The 21,632-nt window shown below is 38.4% G+C and overlaps 1 protein-coding gene across 12 annotated transcripts in view; it reads right to left on the bottom strand.

Moving 5' to 3' along the window:
• Positions 1-430: 430 nt before the first annotated feature.
• Positions 431-21,632, bottom strand: part of Nipped-B (Nipped-B cohesin loading factor) — a 233,219-nt gene continuing 212,017 nt past the window's right edge. For all 12 annotated transcript variants that reach the window (XM_070213926.1, XM_070213924.1, XM_070213923.1 and 9 more), the window contains 5 exons: positions 2,635-2,870; positions 2,419-2,576; positions 1,707-2,361; positions 1,497-1,658; positions 431-713 (listed from right to left, as the gene is read on the bottom strand). In XM_070213926.1, coding sequence (XP_070070027.1) covers positions 561-713; positions 1,497-1,658; positions 1,707-2,361; positions 2,419-2,576; positions 2,635-2,870 — 1,364 coding nt within the window. In that variant the 3' untranslated portion in view covers positions 431-560. The remainder of the gene's footprint in view (positions 714-1,496; positions 1,659-1,706; positions 2,362-2,418; positions 2,577-2,634; positions 2,871-21,632) is intronic.

The following is a 21,632-nucleotide window of genomic DNA, read 5'->3' as shown; positions in this document are numbered from 1 at the left end:
GAGACAGAACGGCACCTACTGAACCTGTGGGTATGGTCGGCACCGAATTGATTGACTGAGGATTTTATTAGAGCCTGACTTTCAGATACAGGGACTACACCGGAACTAGCTGTGTCTATTGGCACCCAGTTCAATGTAGTCTTTTACTCTGCCGGTAAAACCTGCATATTTAACGTGCATCATCCCGCAGAGCCAACAGAAAATAAAAGAGTCTTTAGGTGTAGTCGAAAGAGTACAATTTTTTATAGAACAGACGATAGCCATTATAAGAAACAAGGTAATTAAAAAGAGTAAAAAAATAAAAATATGAAAATGAAAAAATACCTCGAGTAAACAATTGACAATGGGACCGCAAAAGCGCAAAAGAAGTCTAAGTATAAGAGCGCGAGATCGCGAATTAAATTAAGAGCAAGAGAGCGCGTGAGAAAAGTCCTCAAAAATAAATATTTTTATTTATAGTACATGTCTTATTATAATTATTTGAGATTATATTGTATTAAACTTTTACTTTTACACCAAAACATAGCATATAATAAATAAACCAAATTATAAAATTTATCTCATGCATAATCTGCGCCACTGTCATTATCATCCGATGACTCAATTTTTTTTTGTTTTTTCTTGCTTTGCACTTGGTTTGCTTTACGGACACTCGCTTTTGAAGTTGAAGCAGACGCCTTTAGAATATGAGGTATTGGTTCTTCGGGCACATCCTGAAAGAGGTTATTAAAAACTTATTCATATATTACATGTCTGTCTGTCTGTCTGTCTGTCTGTCTGTCTGTCTGTCTGTCTGTCTGTCTGTCTGTCTTTCTGTCTGTCTGTCTGTCTGTCTGTCTGTCTGTCTGTCTGTCTGTCTGTCTGTCTGTCTGTCTGTCTGTCTGTCTGTCTGTCTGTCTGTCTGTCTGTCTGTCTGTCTGTCTGTCTGTCTGTCTGTCTGTCTGTCTGTCTGTCTGTCTGTCTGTCTGTCTGTCTGTCTGTCTGTCTGTCTGTCTGTCTGTCTGTCTGTCTGTCTGTCTGTCTGTCTGTCTGTCTGTCTGTCTGTCTGTCTGTCTGTCTGTCTGTCTGTCTGTCTGTCTGTCTGTCTGTCTGTCTGTCTGTCTGTCTGTCTGTCTGTCTGTCTGTCTGTCTGTCTGTCTGTCTGTCTGTCTGTCTGTCTGTCTGTCTGTCTGTCTGTCTGTCTGTCTGTCTGTCTGTCTGTCTGTCTGTCTGTCTGTCTGTCTGTCTGTCTGTCTGTCTGTCTGTCTGTCTGTCTGTCTGTCTGTCTGTCTGTCTGTCTGTCTGTCTGTCTGTCTGTCTGTCTGTCTGTCTGTCTGTCTGTCTGTCTGTCTGTCTGTCTGTCTGTCTGTCTGTCTGTCTGTCTGTCTGTCTGTCTGTCTGTCTGTCTGTCTGTCTGTCTGTCTGTCTGTCTGTCTGTCTGTCTGTCTGTCTGTCTGTCTGTCTGTCTGTCTGTCTGTCTGTCTGTCTGTCTGTCTATCTATCTATCTGTTACTTACAATTGACGGTAAATGATTTCCATCACTGAGGGCACTCTTCGTTGAAGTTGTGTATATTATACCATCGGAAGTAAAAGAGTTATTTAAACTTGATTTGTCGCGAGCTTCTCCTGCATCAGAGTCTCCATCCTCTGGATCCAGTTTCAACATAAGTTTCTTAAACTAAAATCTAATTAGAATACATTGAAAAACAGATTTTTCGATACCTACATCAAGGTACTTGATAACAAGGTCCAGTTTCTCCTCTTTGGTAAAAGGAAAATGGATGTCCGTGCTCAATAGTTGTTGTGACATTTGCTTCTTTATCATATCAATAGTGGTTTTCGGGTTAAAGTCAGTAACGCTTCTACGTGTCACGGCTTTTTCATATAATTTTTGTTCAGATGGCGAATACCTCGAAATTTTACTGTCAGTAATACCATACATATCCTTTAAATGTTCTTTTAGTATTAAAAGTAGCATACATGCTTGAGCAGATGTTATACATTTTTTTATTTCTGTCATATCTTCGGGCAATCGATTAAATAAAACTTGTGGATCTTCAACGTCATCATCATCTTCCAATATATCTCCCTCTTTGTCACTTGGTTTTAAATGATCCTTAAACGTAGCGAGTAAATGTGTTCCAGCCATAGAAATTAATAGATCGATTTGATGTATCAGATAAAGAGGTTCATCTTGAACTACATATGGGAAGTAAGCCAGATTATCGGCAATGTACAACATTTGTTGCAACGATGTTTTCTGATCATCAAACTGTTTTGTAACTGTTTGTACCAAGGCTCGCCTTTGTGGCTTGGTTGTACGAAGCAGTGAATATAGAAAGTCGTTTAAGGCGGTAGCTACATTATCTGGTCCGCGATTCCTTAAATTTAAAGTTTGTTAATTTAATTGCGAAGTTACATAAAACAATGACACTTACGCAAAACCTCTAATTAGTTCAAGTTTTCCTATATTGTTTATTTGTAAGACTTTTTGTAACTTGAAGCAAAGTTGTAGTCCAAATTGTACTTTCATATTAACAAATCCAGAATATGTTTTATCGATATCCTTTAATAGGGCATCGGCTCTATGGGCGGACTAATAATTTTATATTGTTTAAGATTTCTAAATCCACATCAATAAATGCAATACTTACCTCTATCTTAGGATCAGTGCTTAGACATATTAAATAAGGAACCATTCTAACAGGATGAACCAATCCTTGACGAAGAACAATCTGTATTACTTTAACAGCCCACAAACGTACTGTGTCGTCCCGATTTAAAAAGCATTCGAGAATTTCTTCCAGATAAAGCTGAATTATTCGACTTGCCATGCCAGAGGAAACGTCGTTCATTTCCTTAAGATCTTCGTGCTTTGATTGTTTTTCCCCTAAAAAAACACATGAAAATGTTAATAAAATATCAGATATACTGCAGCGTTCACAAATGTTGGTTTTATTTGCTTTGCGAATTGTAATCATTAATTTGTATAAAATTTAGACCATTTTTATGATAAACTTAATTTTTTTTACAGTCCTCGCACTATCTCTGAACTAATAGAATTCTAAGGATAAAAATTGGTCAGTAGCAAATTCCACCCAGAACGGGTTGACCTAAAAATCTAGAAAAATCAAATTAATTCGGAAATAATTAGGCGTTCGGAGTGTGACGTAAAGATTAAAGCAAAAAACGACCCCAGAGTGCCCCAAAAATCGATTTGTTTTTTTTTTTTAATTTGTTCTTTTGCCATTTCTCTGTTATAAGTGTTGTTAAAATGGTTTACGAATGTGATGTTCATAATCTTATGGCATACCCGCAAATAACTGCATTTAAATTTTTTGGAGATTCAGCATCCTTAACCAAGTCTCTAATATTTTCAAATTTGGCTAACCTGATGCGACGTCACAGCCTTCCCATATGTTTGTATGTATGTTCTGCTGGCGCATGTACGTATGTATGTCCTGCTGTCGCACTTTAAGTGCAACCGCGCAAGGGGAAAATGAAAATACCACAGCCAACACATTTAAAACGAAACTACCACACTCATAACACCTTTAAAATGCGCGGTTAAAAAATCTATTATATCGCAAATCTTTTCTTTTGCGCGTTTTTCCTAAGTAAACGTTAAATTTTAAAATATCGGTAGACCTTATTTTACAGTTTAAATCTTCCTAAAAATTGCTTTTATTTTTATAATGCAAAAAACTAATCAGCAAACTATTTATTAGTTTTCAAACGTTGAGATATTTATAAATTGTTGATTTGTAAAAAAAATTATTTCGCTCCGTTGTACACACACCTGGACGAAATATATATAAGCCACAAAATGGTTTATTTAAATGAACAAATGGATGTTGATATCAGAACTTTTGTATGTTGAAGGTGCGATCGTCACTAGTTTTTTACCTCGTTAAGAGGTGTTTTTATTTGATATCAGAAGTTTTTGTTTGTTTATATTTGCTCTCATAGGAGCTAGTATATACATTTAAATTTAAATTGGTCAATCATAATTTGTAAACCATTGTATTTAAACAAATTAAGTTAAAAAGGCGTTTAAGTATTTCAAAATACCTTTTAAACGAGGTATAGCACATGTCTGTAGCTTCAGTAGTGTAGAACTTACAAACTAACGAAATTTAGCTATTTCTAGCTTTTTTTCCGCTTAAGCAGCGGGTTTTTTCCAAAAGTCGTAAAACAAAAATTTCCTATTTGGAACTCCTTAAAACAATTGAAATGATTCTATGAGCCTAAAATACAGTTTGGATACCCACGCACAAAATTAAACACTCAGGAAGCGTTAGTTGTTCTGAGCTGGCAAAAGTGGCTATTTTCGTTTCTGAATAACTTTTAAACGCGATTTTTTACATAAACATGATATATACCAAAATTTAAGGAATCTCAAGGACTATACAGTTTAAAGTTGTAAGGAAAATCGTTAGAGACGTTTTTGAGAAAATTAAAAAAAAAGCTAAAAAAAAAGTTTAAACTAATTTTCTTTTGTTCACATCTTTTTAACTATTACATTTACACAAATTGCGTTTATAGCATTTAAAAATACCTTTCAAACGAGATGCAACACAAGTCTGTAGCTTTAGTAGTATAGAAGTTACGGCTTTCCGAATTTTAGCTATTTATAGCTGTTTTCCCGCTAAACTAGCGGGTTTTTTCCAAAAGTGGTAGAAGAAAAGTTTTTTATATCGATGTGATGGACGTCATATCACATTTTCAGAACTTAAAAAACATATTTTGGACAAGTGGACAAACTGACAAACAGAATTAAATTTTCATTTTGGGAAGTAGAAGAAAATCTTATTTTGGCTATAACTTTTGAACGGAGCGTCGAAATTTATCATATGACCCCTCATTCGACGGGTATTTTCAATAGGAACACGACTAAAACATTGCGAGGGGGCATTTGGGAAGAAGAAGAAAATCTTATTTTGGCTATAACTTTTGAACGGAGCGTCGGAATTTATCATATGACCCCTCATTCGACGGGTATTTTCAATAGGAACACAACTAAAACATTGGGAGGTGGCATTTATCCCCACCGGCCCCAACAGCTCCAAATTTCAAAATTTGCACTTTTTCACTTTCTCCCAATCCAATTGGTTTTCTTAAAGTCTTGGTATGCAATCCTTTAAGTTTTTGCAATACCTTTCGATTGGTCTATTACTCAATACGATCGGACTATCACAGCAGATTTTTAATTTTGCGGATATATAATAGTAGTCGCCTTCGCACACTCTCCTGGTGCGCTTCGTCACTTCATGGACTGCCGTCCATAGTGATAACAATAGCTAGTCCTTAAACGAAGGATTTTCAATTTTTTTGAAAACTTCTTTTTTTAGCATAAAATCCAAAATTTTATACCTTGAAAAAGTACATTTTTTGTTAAACCGTCGCCATTTTTTTTAATGAAAATTTTTACAAATCCTTTGTTCTGGGACTAGGCAATACAATATACTCACGAAATTTTTTTGAATTGGGGATTTGAGATGAACCGTTCTTGGGATATGATGTCTACCGCAAGTCACCATCGAAAAAAGACGACCTTGGAATTTGGCCATAACATTTTTTTATTAAATATTTTTTTTATGAAAAAATTTGTAACATTAGTAATAAGTACTTTTTTTGGTGTCAAAAAATATCGGTAAAATTTCATTTTTTTGTGCGGTACAACTGTATAGGGGAGAGGTCTGTAGGTTGGGACGGTCTGTAAGTTGAGACACTCAATTTTGTCAAAACTTTTTCACTAAAAAAATTGTTTTTATTTTTTTTTTTAGTCCTTTTAAGTGACAAAACTTTTGGGGAAAACATTATAAGCCAGGCTCTAGCCAGATTTTAGCTGTGAGAGTCGTGTACCATTTTTCACCAAAAAAGTTGTTCAGTCGCAGCAATAGTTATAAGTCAGCGCTCTGAAGTATCATATATCGGGTCAAGCCATCAGCAACATTACACAGGCCGACAAAATGTGACATGGGTCGGTGTCCAGGCCTGCCACCATTTTATTTCGATAAATGAGGCTTTTCTAAGCATAAGTTGCCACTACGCCTATAGTCCATCAGCTCTGGTATTTGCGGTATCTTTAATTTAAGAAAATCACCGTCGCCATTTTTTTTAATGAAAATTTTTACAAATCCTTTGTTCTGGGACTAGGCAATACAATATACTCACGAAATTTTTTTGAATTGGGGATTTGAGATGAACCGTTCTTGGGATATGATGTCTACCGCAAGTCACCATCGAAAAAAGACGACCTTGGAATTTGGCCATAACATTTTTTTATTAAATATTTTTTTATGAAAAAATTTGTAACATTAGTAATAAGTACTTTTTTTGGTGTCAAAAAATATCGGTAAAATTTCATTTTTTTGTGCGGTACAACTGTATAGGGGAGAGGTCTGTAGGTTGGGACGGTCTGTAAGTTGAGACACTCAATTTTGTCAAAACTTTTTCACTAAAAAAATTGTTTTTATTTTTTTTTTAGTCCTTTTAAGTGACAAAACTTTTGGGGAAAACATTATAAGCCAGGCTCTAGCCAGATTTTAGCTGTGAGAGTCGTGTACCATTTTTCACCAAAAAAGTTGTTCAGTCGCAGCAATAGTTATAAGTCAGCGCTCTGAAGTATCATATATCGGGTCAAGCCATCAGCAACATTACACAGGCCGACAAAATGTGACATGGGTCGGTGTCCAGGCCTGCCACCATTTTATTTCGATAAATGAGGCTTTTCTAAGCATAAGTTGCCACTACGCCTATAGTCCATCAGCTCTGGTATTTGCGGTATCTTTAATTTAAGAAAATCACAAATTTTCTTCGTCTTTTGGGATATATCTTCAAGAGTGGTTAACCAATTTTGGAAATCTTTTCGGAATTAAATAGTTACATGTCTGTTTTATACGGTCGTTTTGGAAAATTCAATTTAACTCAACCACAAGAGGAGGTGGGCGCATTCAAAATTTTAAAGTCACAGCAAAGTTTAAAAATCTTCATTTGTGAACAGCGTTTAAAATTTAAATAAAAATATTTTCTTCAACAATGCATTATTGATCCAAAGACACCTTGTGTCCTTACTGTTTAGGACACTCATCAGGTTTTTGTGAATTGTTTTGGAATTTTTAAAATTGTTTTTCTTACTTCCTTCACAGTGACGATTCACAAACAGTGCCCAAACCTGTCACTATTTTACGTAACTCATAACTATTTTTGAGCACAAGTGACCCTTGCTTTAAAAATATTTATACATGGGCGTAAGTTAAAAGCTGGAGGGGGATAACACTTCAGGCATTTCAGCCCCCAAAGATTAGTAGGCTACGCTCATGTGCTTATATTCAAAGCAAAACTACTACTACTACTAGATCGTTTAGAAATATGTGATTTAAAATTGTGACAGGTTTGGGCACTGTTTGTGAATCGTCACTGTGAAGGAAGTAAGAAAAACAATTTTAAAAATTCCAAAACAATTCACAAAAACCTGATGAGTGTCCTAAACAGTAAGGACACAAGGTGTCTTTGGATCAAAAATGCATTGTTGAAGAAAATATTTTTATTTAATTTTTAAACGCTGTTCACAAATAAAGATTTTTAAACTTTGCTGTGACTTTAAAATTTTGAATGCGCCCACCTCCTCTTGTGGTTGAGTTAGATTGAATTTTCCAAAACGACCGTATAAAACAGACATGTAACTATTTAATTCCGAAAAGATTTCCAAAATTGGTTGACCACTCTTGAAGATATATCCCAAAAGACGAAGAAAATTTGTGATTTTCTTAAATTAAAGATACCGCAAATACCAGAGCTGATGGACTATAGGCGTAGTGGCAACTTATGCTTAGAAAAGCCTCATTTATCGAAATAAAATGGTGGCAGGCCTGGACACCGACCCATGTCACATTTTGTCGGCCTGTGTTATCAATGACCCACTTATTGGCACAAGCTTATTCTGCTGAATTGTAACTATCCGGGTCGCATAATGCATAATAACCGACAATTTGCTTTATACCTATTCTGTTAACCTATGCACTTTTTACCTATAAATACCGTTAAGTTTATACAATAAAATCAGTCACAATTTTGACTCCTACAATCAAGTTTTACTCATTTTGCATTCAACAGAGGCTGTCGCTCTAGTCTTCAGATCCTCATATGCAATCCTTAGTCCAACTGGTTCAAGTTCTAGTTGCGACGACTTTAGGCAGACAGTTTATGTACTGTATGCCAGGCACCTAAGCCAATCAATAAACATTTTGGTGACCCCGACGTGATCTCACCAAGAGATCACACCATAGAACACAACGTTGGAGATATCTTCCATACAAGTCCTTTTGCCCAAGTCGTCAACAAGGCGACAGATTAAGGACACCTGAGCAAAGTCGACTCAGGAAGTTGGAAGACTGGTCAACAAGGCGACCAGCTCCGTCAACGATTTGATAAAATCGCTTTTTGTGATCCCGGTAAACGGATTTAGATCATCCAATCCCGGACACATTCTCGAAGTTGTCAACAGGCGACACTTTGAAACCAGAATCAAACATTCTCAGAATACGAGAACTCAGCACCACAGTTGCTGTCATCAAATTCACTCAAATCATTCATAAGTGTTAAAGGCTTCTTAGACCATTTCGGTTGCGAATAGGAGCGTATCCAGCTATACAAGCAAATAAAACACTCCCAACGGGTCAGAAGTTTTAACACAAGGTAATAAATATGAGTGACATGGAGGAACAAGCAGTCAAAGAAGCACTAGACGTGCAAAAGGAGATCAGTCAAGAACTCTCCAAATTTATCATCAACTTCAAGAAAGATTCATCGGAGAGGAAATCAAGTCCGAACTATTATGAAAATAGACTAACCATTCTCGATGACGCTTGGAATCGATTCACAACGAATGATCTCAAGATTCCTCAAAAGTATAGAACTACGTTATACATGAAGTTCTATAACGACTGTCGTGAGTCATACGACAAATATCGAGCTATCATACGGGACGGCATGGAACAATCAACAAGCCAAGCCGAGGTAATTCCAGACCCAACTGGTAACCCTGCAAGCATCCCACGATAGGGTTCCAGAAACTAATATCTGCATGTCGTCGACAAAAGGCAATATCAGATTCTATTAGGCGCGCTCTGAAAGAGTATTCAGGTACGGGAAAGAGCGTAACAAGTGATTTGATAAAATCACTATGGGCGCAAACGCAAGAGATCCATTTCTCGGTACATGAAGAATACGATGATCCAAGCAAAGGAGGATATGACATGAAATCCTTCCTGAAACTTGAAAAGGAAATTCAAGATATCTTAGGAGCAAAATCAAACTCCTCTAGCAATGAAGATATGCATTTGCCCAGAGTCAGCATCCCCAAATTCGATGGGGATCTACTCAAATGGACTCAGTTTTTTGACTTATTTAAATGCATGGTCCATGATACTAACATGCCGACGGTACGGAAAATGTGGTACCTAAAAACCACCGTAACTGGAGAGGCTGAAAGATTGATAAGACATATCGATCTTAAGGAAGAAAATTACCTCAGCGCCTGGGGTATATTAGTCGATTCCTACAACAATCCCCGACATGTGGCAGACACGATTCTCAATCGTTTCCTGCATCAAAACACAGTTAGTGACGATCCAAGGTCATTAAAAGAGTTGTAAATTACAACTATCGAGTCTCTAGCATCATTAAAGGGACTGGGCATCGTTGTATCAAGTTGGGATACAATATTGATTGCCATCATCAAGCAAAAATTGGATCTTGCAAGCAGAGCCCTATACGAGCAGTCGTTAGATGGGTCCCGAGAGTTACAGGGTCTCGACACACTGCTCAGCTTTCTGGACCAGCGCATCCGAGTTCTTGGAACAGGAAAAAAGGGACAACAATCAAGAAAGGAACAGAAGGGTCCTACATGCTCATCAGCCAGTACTGGAAAAGGACCATGCTGTCAATTTTGCAAAAGGAATCACTGGCTCTATAAATGCGATGACTTCCGCATCAAAACAATACCCGATCGAGTTAATTGGGTACAAAAACAAAGACTGTGTGTCAACTGCTTCAGCAATGACCATAAGGCAAAGGATTGCCGTGGTCGCCCGTGTTTTAAGTGCGACAAGAAACATCATACTTTGTTGCATCTGGAAACCACATCAGGTGCATCATCCAATCAACATTCACCTACTGTAGGTGCAGCAAGCAACAAGAATTATAACTTGCTGGCCACAGTCAAAGTATCAGTGAAGGCTAGCAATGGTCAAGTTGCTACCTTCAGAGCGCTGCTAGATTCAGGATCACAAATAAATCTGATTTCCGAACGAATGGCTTCAGTACTATCACTGAAACTTCATGGAACTTCTCTACGGATCGAGGGCATTGGAGGCAATCCAAAAACCAGTAGAGCAAGAGCAAACGTTCAAATAAAATCAATGCATAACGCCTTCACACAAGAAGTTGAAGCCTTTGTCCTACCACACATAATAGCTGATCAACCGGCGCATCAGTTAAATTCGGCAAGCCTACAAATCCCAAGCAACATAGCTCTAGACGATCCAAATTTCGGTAAGCCAGGAAAGATTGACATGCTTATCGGAGCAGAGCACTACTATTCATTGCTGCTGCCAAACCAGTCTATACTAAAGACAGGAGGACCAGTTCTTCAGAATACAAAACTTGGATGGATCATTGCCGGATGGATCTCCTCGGATCACGATTCAGCGGCGGTTTGTGCCGCCGCAGCTACAGACGAAGAAGTTGACACACTATTGGAACGATTCTGGACTCTAGAAAATCTTGAAACCGAGGAAAGGCATCGATCACCAATAGAGGCTCATTGCGAAATGCACTTCGTAGGAAACTTGGGAGTGGCAAAGGATGGCAAATTTGTTGTGAAACTCATATTTTCTGAACAGTCTTCAGCCCTGGGGGCATCACAGAAAACAGCCACGAATAGATTTCTGGCTCTAGAAAGAAGAACGTCATCTGAAGTCTGGTAAGGCTACGTGGACTTTATGAATGAATACGAAGCACTCGGACACATGAAACAAGTGCATCAAACAGATATACCCGCTAATCACTACTTCATTCCACACCACTGTGTGCTAAAGCCGGAGAGCAGTACAACAAAGTTGAGGGTAGTATTCGACGCTTCATGCAAAACCACCAGCAACAAGTCTTTGAACGACATACTCTATGCTGGACCCACGGTGCAAAGCGAGCTATTTGCAATAGCGCTTCCGCACTCAAAAATACGTGTTTACAGCGGACATAGAGAAAATGTATCGGCAGGTGTGGATACACCCTGACGATCAATATCATCAACTAATCGTCTGGAGAATGAATCCATCAGATGATCTTAAATATTATCGGCTCAAAACCGTAACATACGGTACAACGTCAGCCCCATTCCTAGCAACAAAATGCTTAGATTACTTGTCCGAGAAGGCAAAGGATCAATTCCCGCTTGGATCGTCTGCTCTAAAGCACGATTTCTACGTAGATGACTGTCTCACTGGAGCAAACAGCGTTGCGGAAGCAGTCCAAATTCAAAAGGAATTAAATAAAATACTTTTACCATCCGGTTCCAAGCTCCGAAAATGGTGCTCCAATAATGGGCAAATTCTAACAGACGTTCCCGAAGCAGACACCATCAAAACCGTCAAGCTAGACGAAACATTGAAACACTACAGTGTCAAGACGTTGGGTTTGGTATGGATGCCACAAAGGGATCAACTGTGTGGGCGATCCCAGAAAAGCGAGGCGTCAATCATCACCAAACGCGTGGTAAGTTCCGACTCAGCACAAATTTTTGACCCACTTGGACTATTTGCCCCCGTGGTAGTAAAGGCAAAAATATTTATGCAAACGCTTTGGGCGTTGAACCTGAGTTGGGACGATGAGCTCCCTCAAGAACTTCAAAATGATTGGAAGAACTATCGATCGGATCTCCAAGCATTAAACAGTATGCAAATTCCTAGGCACATCTATAATGGAAAGGTTCCAGTCCATCAAGAAGTACACACATTTGTGGATGCATCAGAGCGTGCGTACGGAGCAGCAGTCTATATAAGAGCTACCTACAAAAACAATCAAATTTCGGTACGACTTCTTTGCTCCAAGTCACGAGTGGCTCCATCCGCGAAAGAAACTTTGCCCCGCCTTGAACTATGTGCTGCGCTGTTGGGCGCGGAACTAACACACAGAGTAAGAAAGGATTTGCGATTACCGATCGAGAAGGCGTCTGGATACTTCTGGACTGACTCAACTGTAGTTTTGTCCTGGATAAACGCATCGTCGGCCGCATACCACACGTTCGTCTCGAATCGGATAGCAAAAATCCAAGCTGTCTCAGATCAATCTCAATGGCGACACGTGTCCTCGACAAACAATCCAGCAGATGTGCTATCAAGAGGAGTTGCAGCCAACAAATTATCAGAACATACCCTCTGGCTGAATGGACCACTTTTTCTACACGGTTCAAGTGACAAATGGATCAAGAGGCCCATAATCGGTCTAAGTGATCTTTAACGGCGAACAAAACAAGTGAGTCTTCCAGCATGTCAGGGTCAGACAGGGGAAGAACTCAATAATTGCAAGCATAGCAATAGTTTTCGAAAGCTACAAAGGATTGTGGCATATATGATGCGTTTCTGTTACAAAAGAAACAGATCAAGTACAACCACCCTATGCATTGGTGAACTAACTCACGCTCGTACTATCATACTGCGCACCATTCAGAAAATTGACTTCGCATGTGAGTACAAGCAACTTGTTGCCCACAAGGCCGTGGACAAAAAGAGCGCTCTCGTCTCTCTATTCCCCATGATCGGCAAGGATAGCCTCATCAGAGTCGGAGGGAGATTAGAAGAATCTAAACTCCCGTATAACGCAAAGCATCAAATCTTGCTTCCTTACAATGATCCAATAGTAAGAATGCTGTTGCGAGAAATGCATGAAGAGAACATGCATTGCGGTGCTCAGGCGTAAAGAGCCATTGCCAGACAGCAATATTGGATTATCAATGATAAAACAATGGCGAGGAGCATTATACATTGTTGTGTCAAGTGTACAAAGGCACGGCCCAAACTAATGCAACAAATCATGGGCAATCTGCCAGTCGACCGAGTAACACAAGCTCGACCATTCTTTAATTCTGGTGTTGATTACTGCGGGCCAATTTGGATTCACCATAAACTCCGTGGAAAGAGACCAGACAAGGCGTATATTTGCAGTTTTCTGTTGTTTCGCTACGAAGGCAGTACATCTAGAATTGGTAAGCGACCTAACAACAGATGCATTCTTAGGTGCTCTTCGACGGTTCTTGAGTCGACGTGGAAGGTGTCAGACCATCCACTGCGATAATGCAACCAACTTCGTCGGCGCCAACAATAAACTAAAGGCCTTAGAAGAAGCGATCTTCACGGATAAGGCACAAGCCCAGATCATCCACCATTGCAATCAGAGACAGGTGGATTTTAAGTTCATACCGCCCCGAGCTCCATCGTTCGGCGGGCTGTGGGAGGCTGCAGTAAAATCTGCGAAACGGTTACTAGTATCAGTCACAGCCACCGCATCATTGACGTTTGAGGAGCTTAACACTGTAATAGTGGAAGTCGAAGCAATTCTTAATTCTCGACCTATTACACCCATGTCGTCTGATCCTAAACGCGCAACAAATGGAAGACCATGTCGCAGAACGTCAAAGAAGGGCTACTTGTATTAATAAAAGAAGATAACCTGCCGGTGATGAGTTGGCCGATGGGAAAAATAGTAAAGACATATCCTGGCAAAGATAATTACGTACGTGTAGTAGACGTAAAAATTGGTTCTCGCGTAGTTCAGCGACCAATCACACGGCTTTCCCCGCTTCTTAAGGAAGAAGTATCAACAAAGCGGTCTAACATTTCCATCGAAGGAGCAATAGTTTCAGAAGGGATCCCAAAAAGGAAGAAATTGGACAGCCAACCTGCACCAACCAAGAGAACGACGAGCAGCCATCCCCTGAACCTACCCCACGAAGTTTGCGTTCAGCATTAGCGATGGTTGAACACTTGTTCAACGGCCGGGAGAATGTTCAGTCGCAGCAATAGTTATAAGTCAGCGCTCTGAAGTATCATATATCGGGTCAAGCCATCAGCAACATTATCAATGACCCACTTATTGGCACAAGCTTATTCTGCTGAATTGTAACTATCCGGTTCGCATAATGCATAATAACCGACACTTTGCTTTATATCTATTCTGTTAACCTATGCACTTTTTACCTATAAATACCGTTAAGTTTATACAATAAAATCAGTAACAATTTTGAATCCTACAATCAAGTTTTACTCATTTTGCATTCAACAGAGGCTGTCGCTCTAGTCTTCAGATCCTCATATGCAATCCTTAGTCCAACTGGTTCAAGTTCTAGTTGCGACGACTTTAGGCAGACAGTTTATGTACTGTATGCCAGGCACCTAAGCCAATCAATAAACAAAAGTTTTTGTCCACTTTTTTTTAAAATTCCATTTAAAATTAATAACGTCCTTAAATTAACTTGGTAAGAGATTTGAAACATTAGTATATTGACTGTTAACAAATTAAAAAAAGAGTCAGCCTAATGTGACAGTCAGAAAAAAAGTTATTAATTTTTTTCCGCAACATCCCATTTTGTGTAAGTTGGGACACTTTGAGCGTGTAAGTTGAGACAGCCGTTTTTCATATAAAAAGGCGTTAGCCCGACAGAGGTCGCTTTCTGCCTAGTACATTTCTTTGATATTAGGGGAAAAGTGAATGTTCATTGAGCCTTTTGGTTTTAATTTTTGTTTGGTCTAAGTTCTTAAAAAATGGATGGGGAATAATATAAGACAAACTATAATTGATTAAATTAACATAAATAAATAGTTTTTAAAAGTTTGGAGTACTTTTGGTGTGAGTATTATTGACTTTTAAAAGAGTCCCAACTTACAGACCTCTTTTTCAAAATGTCGTTGTTTGGCACTTTTCAAAAAAAATATTTTTTCAGTTTTGCCCTTTCTTACACGTGACTTATATTGTTTAAAAAAATTAAAAAGGGTTTAAACAATTTGATTCACGGCATCCCCTTCCACCTGCCTTCCCTATCTTCTATTATTAATATAATTCTAATCAAGGTACAAAATTAATGGAACAACAACATACTGAAGCAAAATATCAATTGTAAAATTCAGTAATATGAAATTGCTTTTCTTATTGCTGTTTTTTAAATTAGTCAAATACATAAAGCAAAACATTGCTTCGCATAAATATTGGTTTCCCTTATAAGAGTTGTCTACTGTGGATACCTTCCAAAAGCCCCCGTTAACTAATTCGCCAAGAGTATTTGGCTTTTATTTACCTTTTCGTTACCTATAAATAATATACCCTCTAATTTCATAAATCTTAATCAAAATTATCTTGTTGGTTGTTCGAGAGCTATCTTTTCGAGAGAAATCTATCTTTTAGCAATTTGTTGTTCTACTTTTTTTTTTAAAGAAAACAAGTTTATTTTTTAGATTTGCACGCTAATGGATTTGGAATTTAATTACATGCTCAACGCAATATGATATTCTATATTTAAACAATATGTTTCGGACAAAGTACTAATGTTATGAAGAAAATAATGTAAGGATTTGTGTCGGAAAATGAATTTCTTTTTTCTGTTCTGTGCAACTGATAACTTACGAAAGCAATAAGAATTTTAGTATATTTTTTTTGCAAGTTTTTTATATTTCTTAAGTAGTTTGCTTAGGACAATATACCGTTGTACCCCAAACGAGTTGTAAAGCTGAACACGGCGTTATACGGACTTAAGCAGTCCGAATAAGCTTAAAATTATACGTTGAACGACACAGTCGAACGAATTGCAATTTTTCTAGATGATATATATATATATATGCTATATATATTTCTGGCATAGGCCATACTAAGTGTTGCCTGGCGCCAACTGACGTTTTTATGCTCAGAACGTTTTGACGTACGGCCATAATGTGTGTTGCTTACAGTGACTTGAAAAAATAAATTTGACAGAAAATGGAATTAACTCGTGAACCTTTTCGCGCAATCATTTTTCACGGCTTTCGACGTGAATTAACACGACAAGAGTGCATCGATGAACTTAAATCTTTGTATGGCGATGGAGCACCATCTTATAGCACTGTGAAAAACTGGTATAATCAATTCAATCTTGGCCGAGGCTCGCTCGCAGACGAAAGTCTTGAAGGTCGTCGTGCATGAACTGATAATGCAAGATCGTCATGTGACATACCCTGAGATAGAGGCATCCTTGGAAATTTCTTCCATCAGCATACATTCAATATTGCATGAACACTTTGTCGTAAAAAAGATTTGTTCTTGTTGGATCCCGCACAATTTGACAATTGCTCAAAAAAAGACTCGTGTGGATTCGACGCCAGAAGATGCTGTTAAAGCGTTCAAAAACCATGTTCGGAGGTGTCTCAATCGGAGTGGACAAAGTGCTTCGACAATTGGTTTGAGCGCATCCAAAAGTGTGGATTTTCAAAGGAGGGCTGCCGTGTCAGAACTCAGAAAAGTCCTTTGACTGGCCAAATTTGAATTTTTTGTGAATCATCTCAGTGCCATTGATCTTTCTTAACCACGATCATAGATTCCCATTAAGAAAATTCACACGAAATTTGAAAAGACAACCCCTTCGCAGGATTTCTCTTAAACTAAGCGATGGCACTTGGGCTCACAGTGATTCCGATATAGCAGACGAAGTTCGAACCACAATTTCTAGGTTTGGAATCTCTTTCGGTGCGCCTGTTTGTTGTCCGTGATCATATTAAGGGATTGGTCCTCACAAAAGCTCCTGGCACGGATAAGGTTGATGGTAAAGTTGCAAAGTCACTCCCTATCTCTGCCATTACGCAGCTCAGCCTTCTCTTTAATGCGTCACTCAACCTTGGCCATTTTCCATCCCCTCATAAACGTGCTCTTGTTATAATGGTCCCCAAAGATCCGTGCTCCCCTGAGTCCTACAGGCGTACGTCTTTTGTCCACGTTTTCCAAGATTAATGAGCGGATCATACTCAATAGGCTCCTGGATATTGACACCTTTAATGACCAAACCATCAATTTGGTTTACGTAGTCGCCACTCCGTTGTTGAACGGGTTCACAGAGTCGTAAGCCACATTATAGATGCCTTTCAAGGTCATAAATACTGTTCGGCTGTTTTCGTTGATGTCAGACAGGCTTATCTACAAACTAATGTCACTATTGCCTGTCTTTGCGGTTTTGCGAATTTGATCCCAGTGTCTAATTTACTTGAGGTATTTTTCATTACTTTCACCCTTGTAGAGGGTCTTATAATTTTAGTCAGATGTTTGCAACGCAGTAAAGGAGACGTTTCCGACCACATAAAGTATATATATTCTTGATCAGCACCAATAGCCGAGTCTATCTAGCCATGTCCGTCTGTCTGTCTGTCCGTCTGTCCGTTTCTATGCGAACTAGTCTCTCAGTTTTAAAGCTATCGCGATGAAACTTTCCCTAAAGTCTTCTTTCTTTTGCAGTACATATGTCGGAGCGAGCCGGATCGAACCACTATGTCTTAAGGCTTCCATAGGAATATGCAAACAAATACAAGAAAATTCATTGTAACTTTGAGGGAAGTAGGCGTTTTGATTCTTGACTACTTAAAAACAAAATTTAAATAGAAACGCTGAATCTGAAATTCCTGGAACTGCACCGAGTGAGCATTACTTTATCTGCAAGGGTATATAAGCTTCGGCTGGCCGAAGGTAGCTTCCTTTCTTGTTTTATATTTTAATTTCTTGAATTAACATATGTTAATTGCATATGTTTTCCTATAATGGCTCTTGTCTGTACTAAGAAAAATTGTAGGACATCATCTAATGACCCGTTTGTTTACTGTTGGTTTTGCGAAGCGATGATGCCTTCTAAGGGCCGTTTTCTCGTCCGTCCTGCAAAGTAAAATTTAGCTAATGGAAGGATAAATTTATCCCGGTGGCAAATCGGTTTTCGTTTTCTCGTCCGCCATTTAAGACTCCAAATAAAAGACGCACTAATTTGAGACTAGGTGGCAGCCCCACAACAGAAGAGTTAACTAATTGTCAAAAATTAATAGAAAAACTATATAAACAAAATTGATGTAAACAAAATTTCAAACTAATAAAAAACAATGTCGGCAGAAAGAAAGTTTCGCGGTAAACATTATACCGATGAACAGGAGAGCGTGCAATCTATGGCTTCAATGACTTTCGGAAACTTGGCTATTGAAGATATTCAATACGCAGGTACTTTATAAATTGTTTTGAAAAAGACGTTATAGCAAAAGAAACTTCCTTAACAATCGCCAACAGTTATAAGAAAACTGCCACTTGCGTAGAATCTAAGAGTTATTAGAAAATTAACGCATGACTATATTGTCGTTTCCCTGCAATAATGGTTTTTGACAATATGGAATTAGTAAAATCAAATGAATGCACTTAATTCATTACTTTAGATTCAAGTCGCAAAACAATTTTTAGCAAAACAAATAGCACCGCTTTTTCGCAAACTAACCCTTGTAAAAAATTCTTCATTACTGTAATGTTGGAAGTAATTTCTTTGGTCTTGATATCTGCGCCGATAGGTTCGCACTTCAGACAAAACGCTCGGAAATTCATTTTAAAATAAATTGGGTGACTTAAGAAATTTTGATTTATATTTAACTGTAAATAGAATCACCAGATTGGAAACGATCAAATGTCTGGCAACACTTGCGCACAATCCAACCGCACAAATTTTGCACGGTGGATGAAGTACCGAGTCAAAATTTGTCGCTACCTGCGCTAACATAAGGACGAGTGAACCATTTATTGTTTATCGCTTCGTTGTCCCGGCAGGCAAATTAAAGTACGGACGAGAAAACGGCATTAAGGGCCCTAAGGGCCGTTTTCTCGTCCGTCCTGCAAAGTAAAATTTAGCTAATAGAAGGATAAATTTATCCCGGTGGCAAATCAGTTTTCGTTTTCTCGTCCGTCATTTAAAACTCCAAATAAAAGGCGCACTAATTTGAGACTGGGTGGCAGCCCCACAATAGAAGAGTTAACTAATTGTCAAAAATTAATCGAAAAACTATCGAAAAATACCATAAAACAGTCATACTAACAGCTGATGATATAAACAAAATTTCAAACTAATAAAAAACAATGTCGGCAGAAAGAAAGTTTCGCGGTAAAAATTATACCGATGAACAGGACACAATTCTTGTAGAACTGGTGTCTTCGGAATCGCCTCCGGGAGATTGAATTCTTACATGCGTGCAATCTATGGCTCCTATCTTGGACTTTCGGAGACTTCACTATTTTATAAAAATCTTCAACATTTTCTTGAAGATTTTTAATACGCCGGTACTTCATAAATTGTTTTGAAAAAGACGCTATAGCAAAATTAACGCCCTTAACAACTCGACTGGCAGTGGCCACGCTAACACCACAAAAATTGCCTACAGTTATAAGAAAACTGCCGCTTGCGTAGAATCTAAGAGCTATTAGAAGCTTAACCCATGTATTATCGTTTCCCGATAATATTGGTTTGTGATTATATGGAATTAGTTAAATCAAATGAATGGCACTTACTGCTTTACTTTAAATTCAAGTCGCAAAACATTTTTTTGTAAAACAAATTTTACCGCTTTTTCTTAAGAGAACCCTTTTAACAAATTCTTCATCACTGTTTTGTTCGAAGTAATTTCTTTGGTCTTGATATTTGCGTCAATAGGTTCGCACTTCAGACAATTCGACGATATCCCACCGAGTTTGAAGATAAATCGCTCGGGAATTCATTTTAAAATCAATTGGGTGACATTAACCATTTTGACTTGTATTTAACTGTAAATAGAATCACCTGTTTTCGAATGAAGAGTGGAACCAGATTGACAACGCTCAAATGTCTGGCAACACTTGCGCACAATCCAACCGCACAAATTTGGCACGGTGGATGAAGTACCGAGTCAAAATTTGTCGCTACCTGCGCTAACATAAGGACGAGTGAACCATTTATTGTTTATCGCTTCGTTGTCCCGGCAGGCAAATTAAAGTACGGACGAGAAAACGGCATTAAGGGCCCTAAGGGCCGTTTTCTCGTCCGTCCTGCAAAGTAAAATTTAGCTAATAGAAGGATAAATTTATCCCGGTGGCAAATCAGTTTTCGTTTTCTCGTCCGTCATTTAAAACTCCAAATAAAAGGCGCACTAATTTGAGACTGGGTGGCAGCCCCACAATAGAAGAGTTAACTAATTGTCAAAAATTAATCGAAAAACTATCGAAAAATACCATAAAACAGTCATACTAACAGCTGATGATATAAACAAAATTTCAAACTAATAAAAAACAATGTCGGCAGAAAGAAAGTTTCGCGGTAAAAATTATACCGATGAACAGGACACAATTCTTGTAGAACTGGTGTCTTCGGAATCGCCTCCGGGAGATTGAATTCTTACATGCGTGCAATCTATGGCTCCTATCTTGGACTTTCGGAGACTTCACTATTTTATAAAAATCTTCAACATTTTCTTGAAGATTTTTAATACGCCGGTACTTCATAAATTGTTTTGAAAAAGACGCTATAGCAAAATTAACGCCCTTAACAACTCGACTGGCAGTGGCCACGCTAACACCACAAAAATTGCCTACAGTTATAAGAAAACTGCCGCTTGCGTAGAATCTAAGAGCTATTAGAAGCTTAACCCATGTATTATCGTTTCCCGATAATATTGGTTTGTGATTATATGGAATTAGTTAAATCAAATGAATGGCACTTACTGCTTTACTTTAAATTCAAGTCGCAAAACATTTTTTTGTAAAACAAATTTTACCGCTTTTTCTTAAGAGAACCCTTTTAACAAATTCTTCATCACTGTTTTGTTCGAAGTAATTTCTTTGGTCTTGATATTTGCGTCAATAGGTTCGCACTTCAGACAATTCGACGATATCCCACCGAGTTTGAAGATAAATCGCTCGGGAATTCATTTTAAAATCAATTGGGTGACATTAACCATTTTGACTTGTATTTAACTGTAAATAGAATCACCTGTTTTCGAATGAAGAGTGGAACCAGATTGACAACGCTCAAATGTCTGGCAACACTTGCGCACAATCCAACCGCACAAATTTGGCACGGTGGATGAAGTACCGAGACAAAATTTGTCGCGACCTGCGCTAACATAAGGACGACTAAACCATTTTTTTTTTATCGCTCCGTTGTCCCGGCAGGCAAACTAAAGTACGGACGAGAAAACGGCCCTAAATGTGCAGGATTTACTGGCAGAGTTAAAGACTTCATTGAACTGCGGGTTGGTCTCATGTGGACATGTGAGTCCTGCAGGGAATTGGCAGCTGAGATGGGCAGCTTTACGGGGCAGACTCGAGACGGCCAATTGAACCTTTCACGAGTTTTTAAACAGCTTAATGACGGGCTCAATTCCGTTTGCGACCAATTTGATAATAAACGAGGACGGAAGCTAACTTCGGCAAGCCGAAGTTTTAATACCCTTGCAGATTTTACGAATTAAAACTTGACTAGACTAGCAACATGCATTAATAAACAACAAAATATTTTATAATTGAAAAAATAAAATTTTAAAATTTTTCACCCTATTGTTCCTATGGGAGCTATAGGATATAGACGCCC

This window comes from Drosophila takahashii, chromosome 2R, assembly GCF_030179915.1.
Source record: "Drosophila takahashii strain IR98-3 E-12201 chromosome 2R, DtakHiC1v2, whole genome shotgun sequence".
NCBI lineage: Eukaryota > Metazoa > Arthropoda > Insecta > Diptera > Drosophilidae > Drosophila > Drosophila takahashii.
Note: the sequence above shows the minus strand (reverse complement) of the source record. Positions and strands in the feature narration are given on the sequence as shown.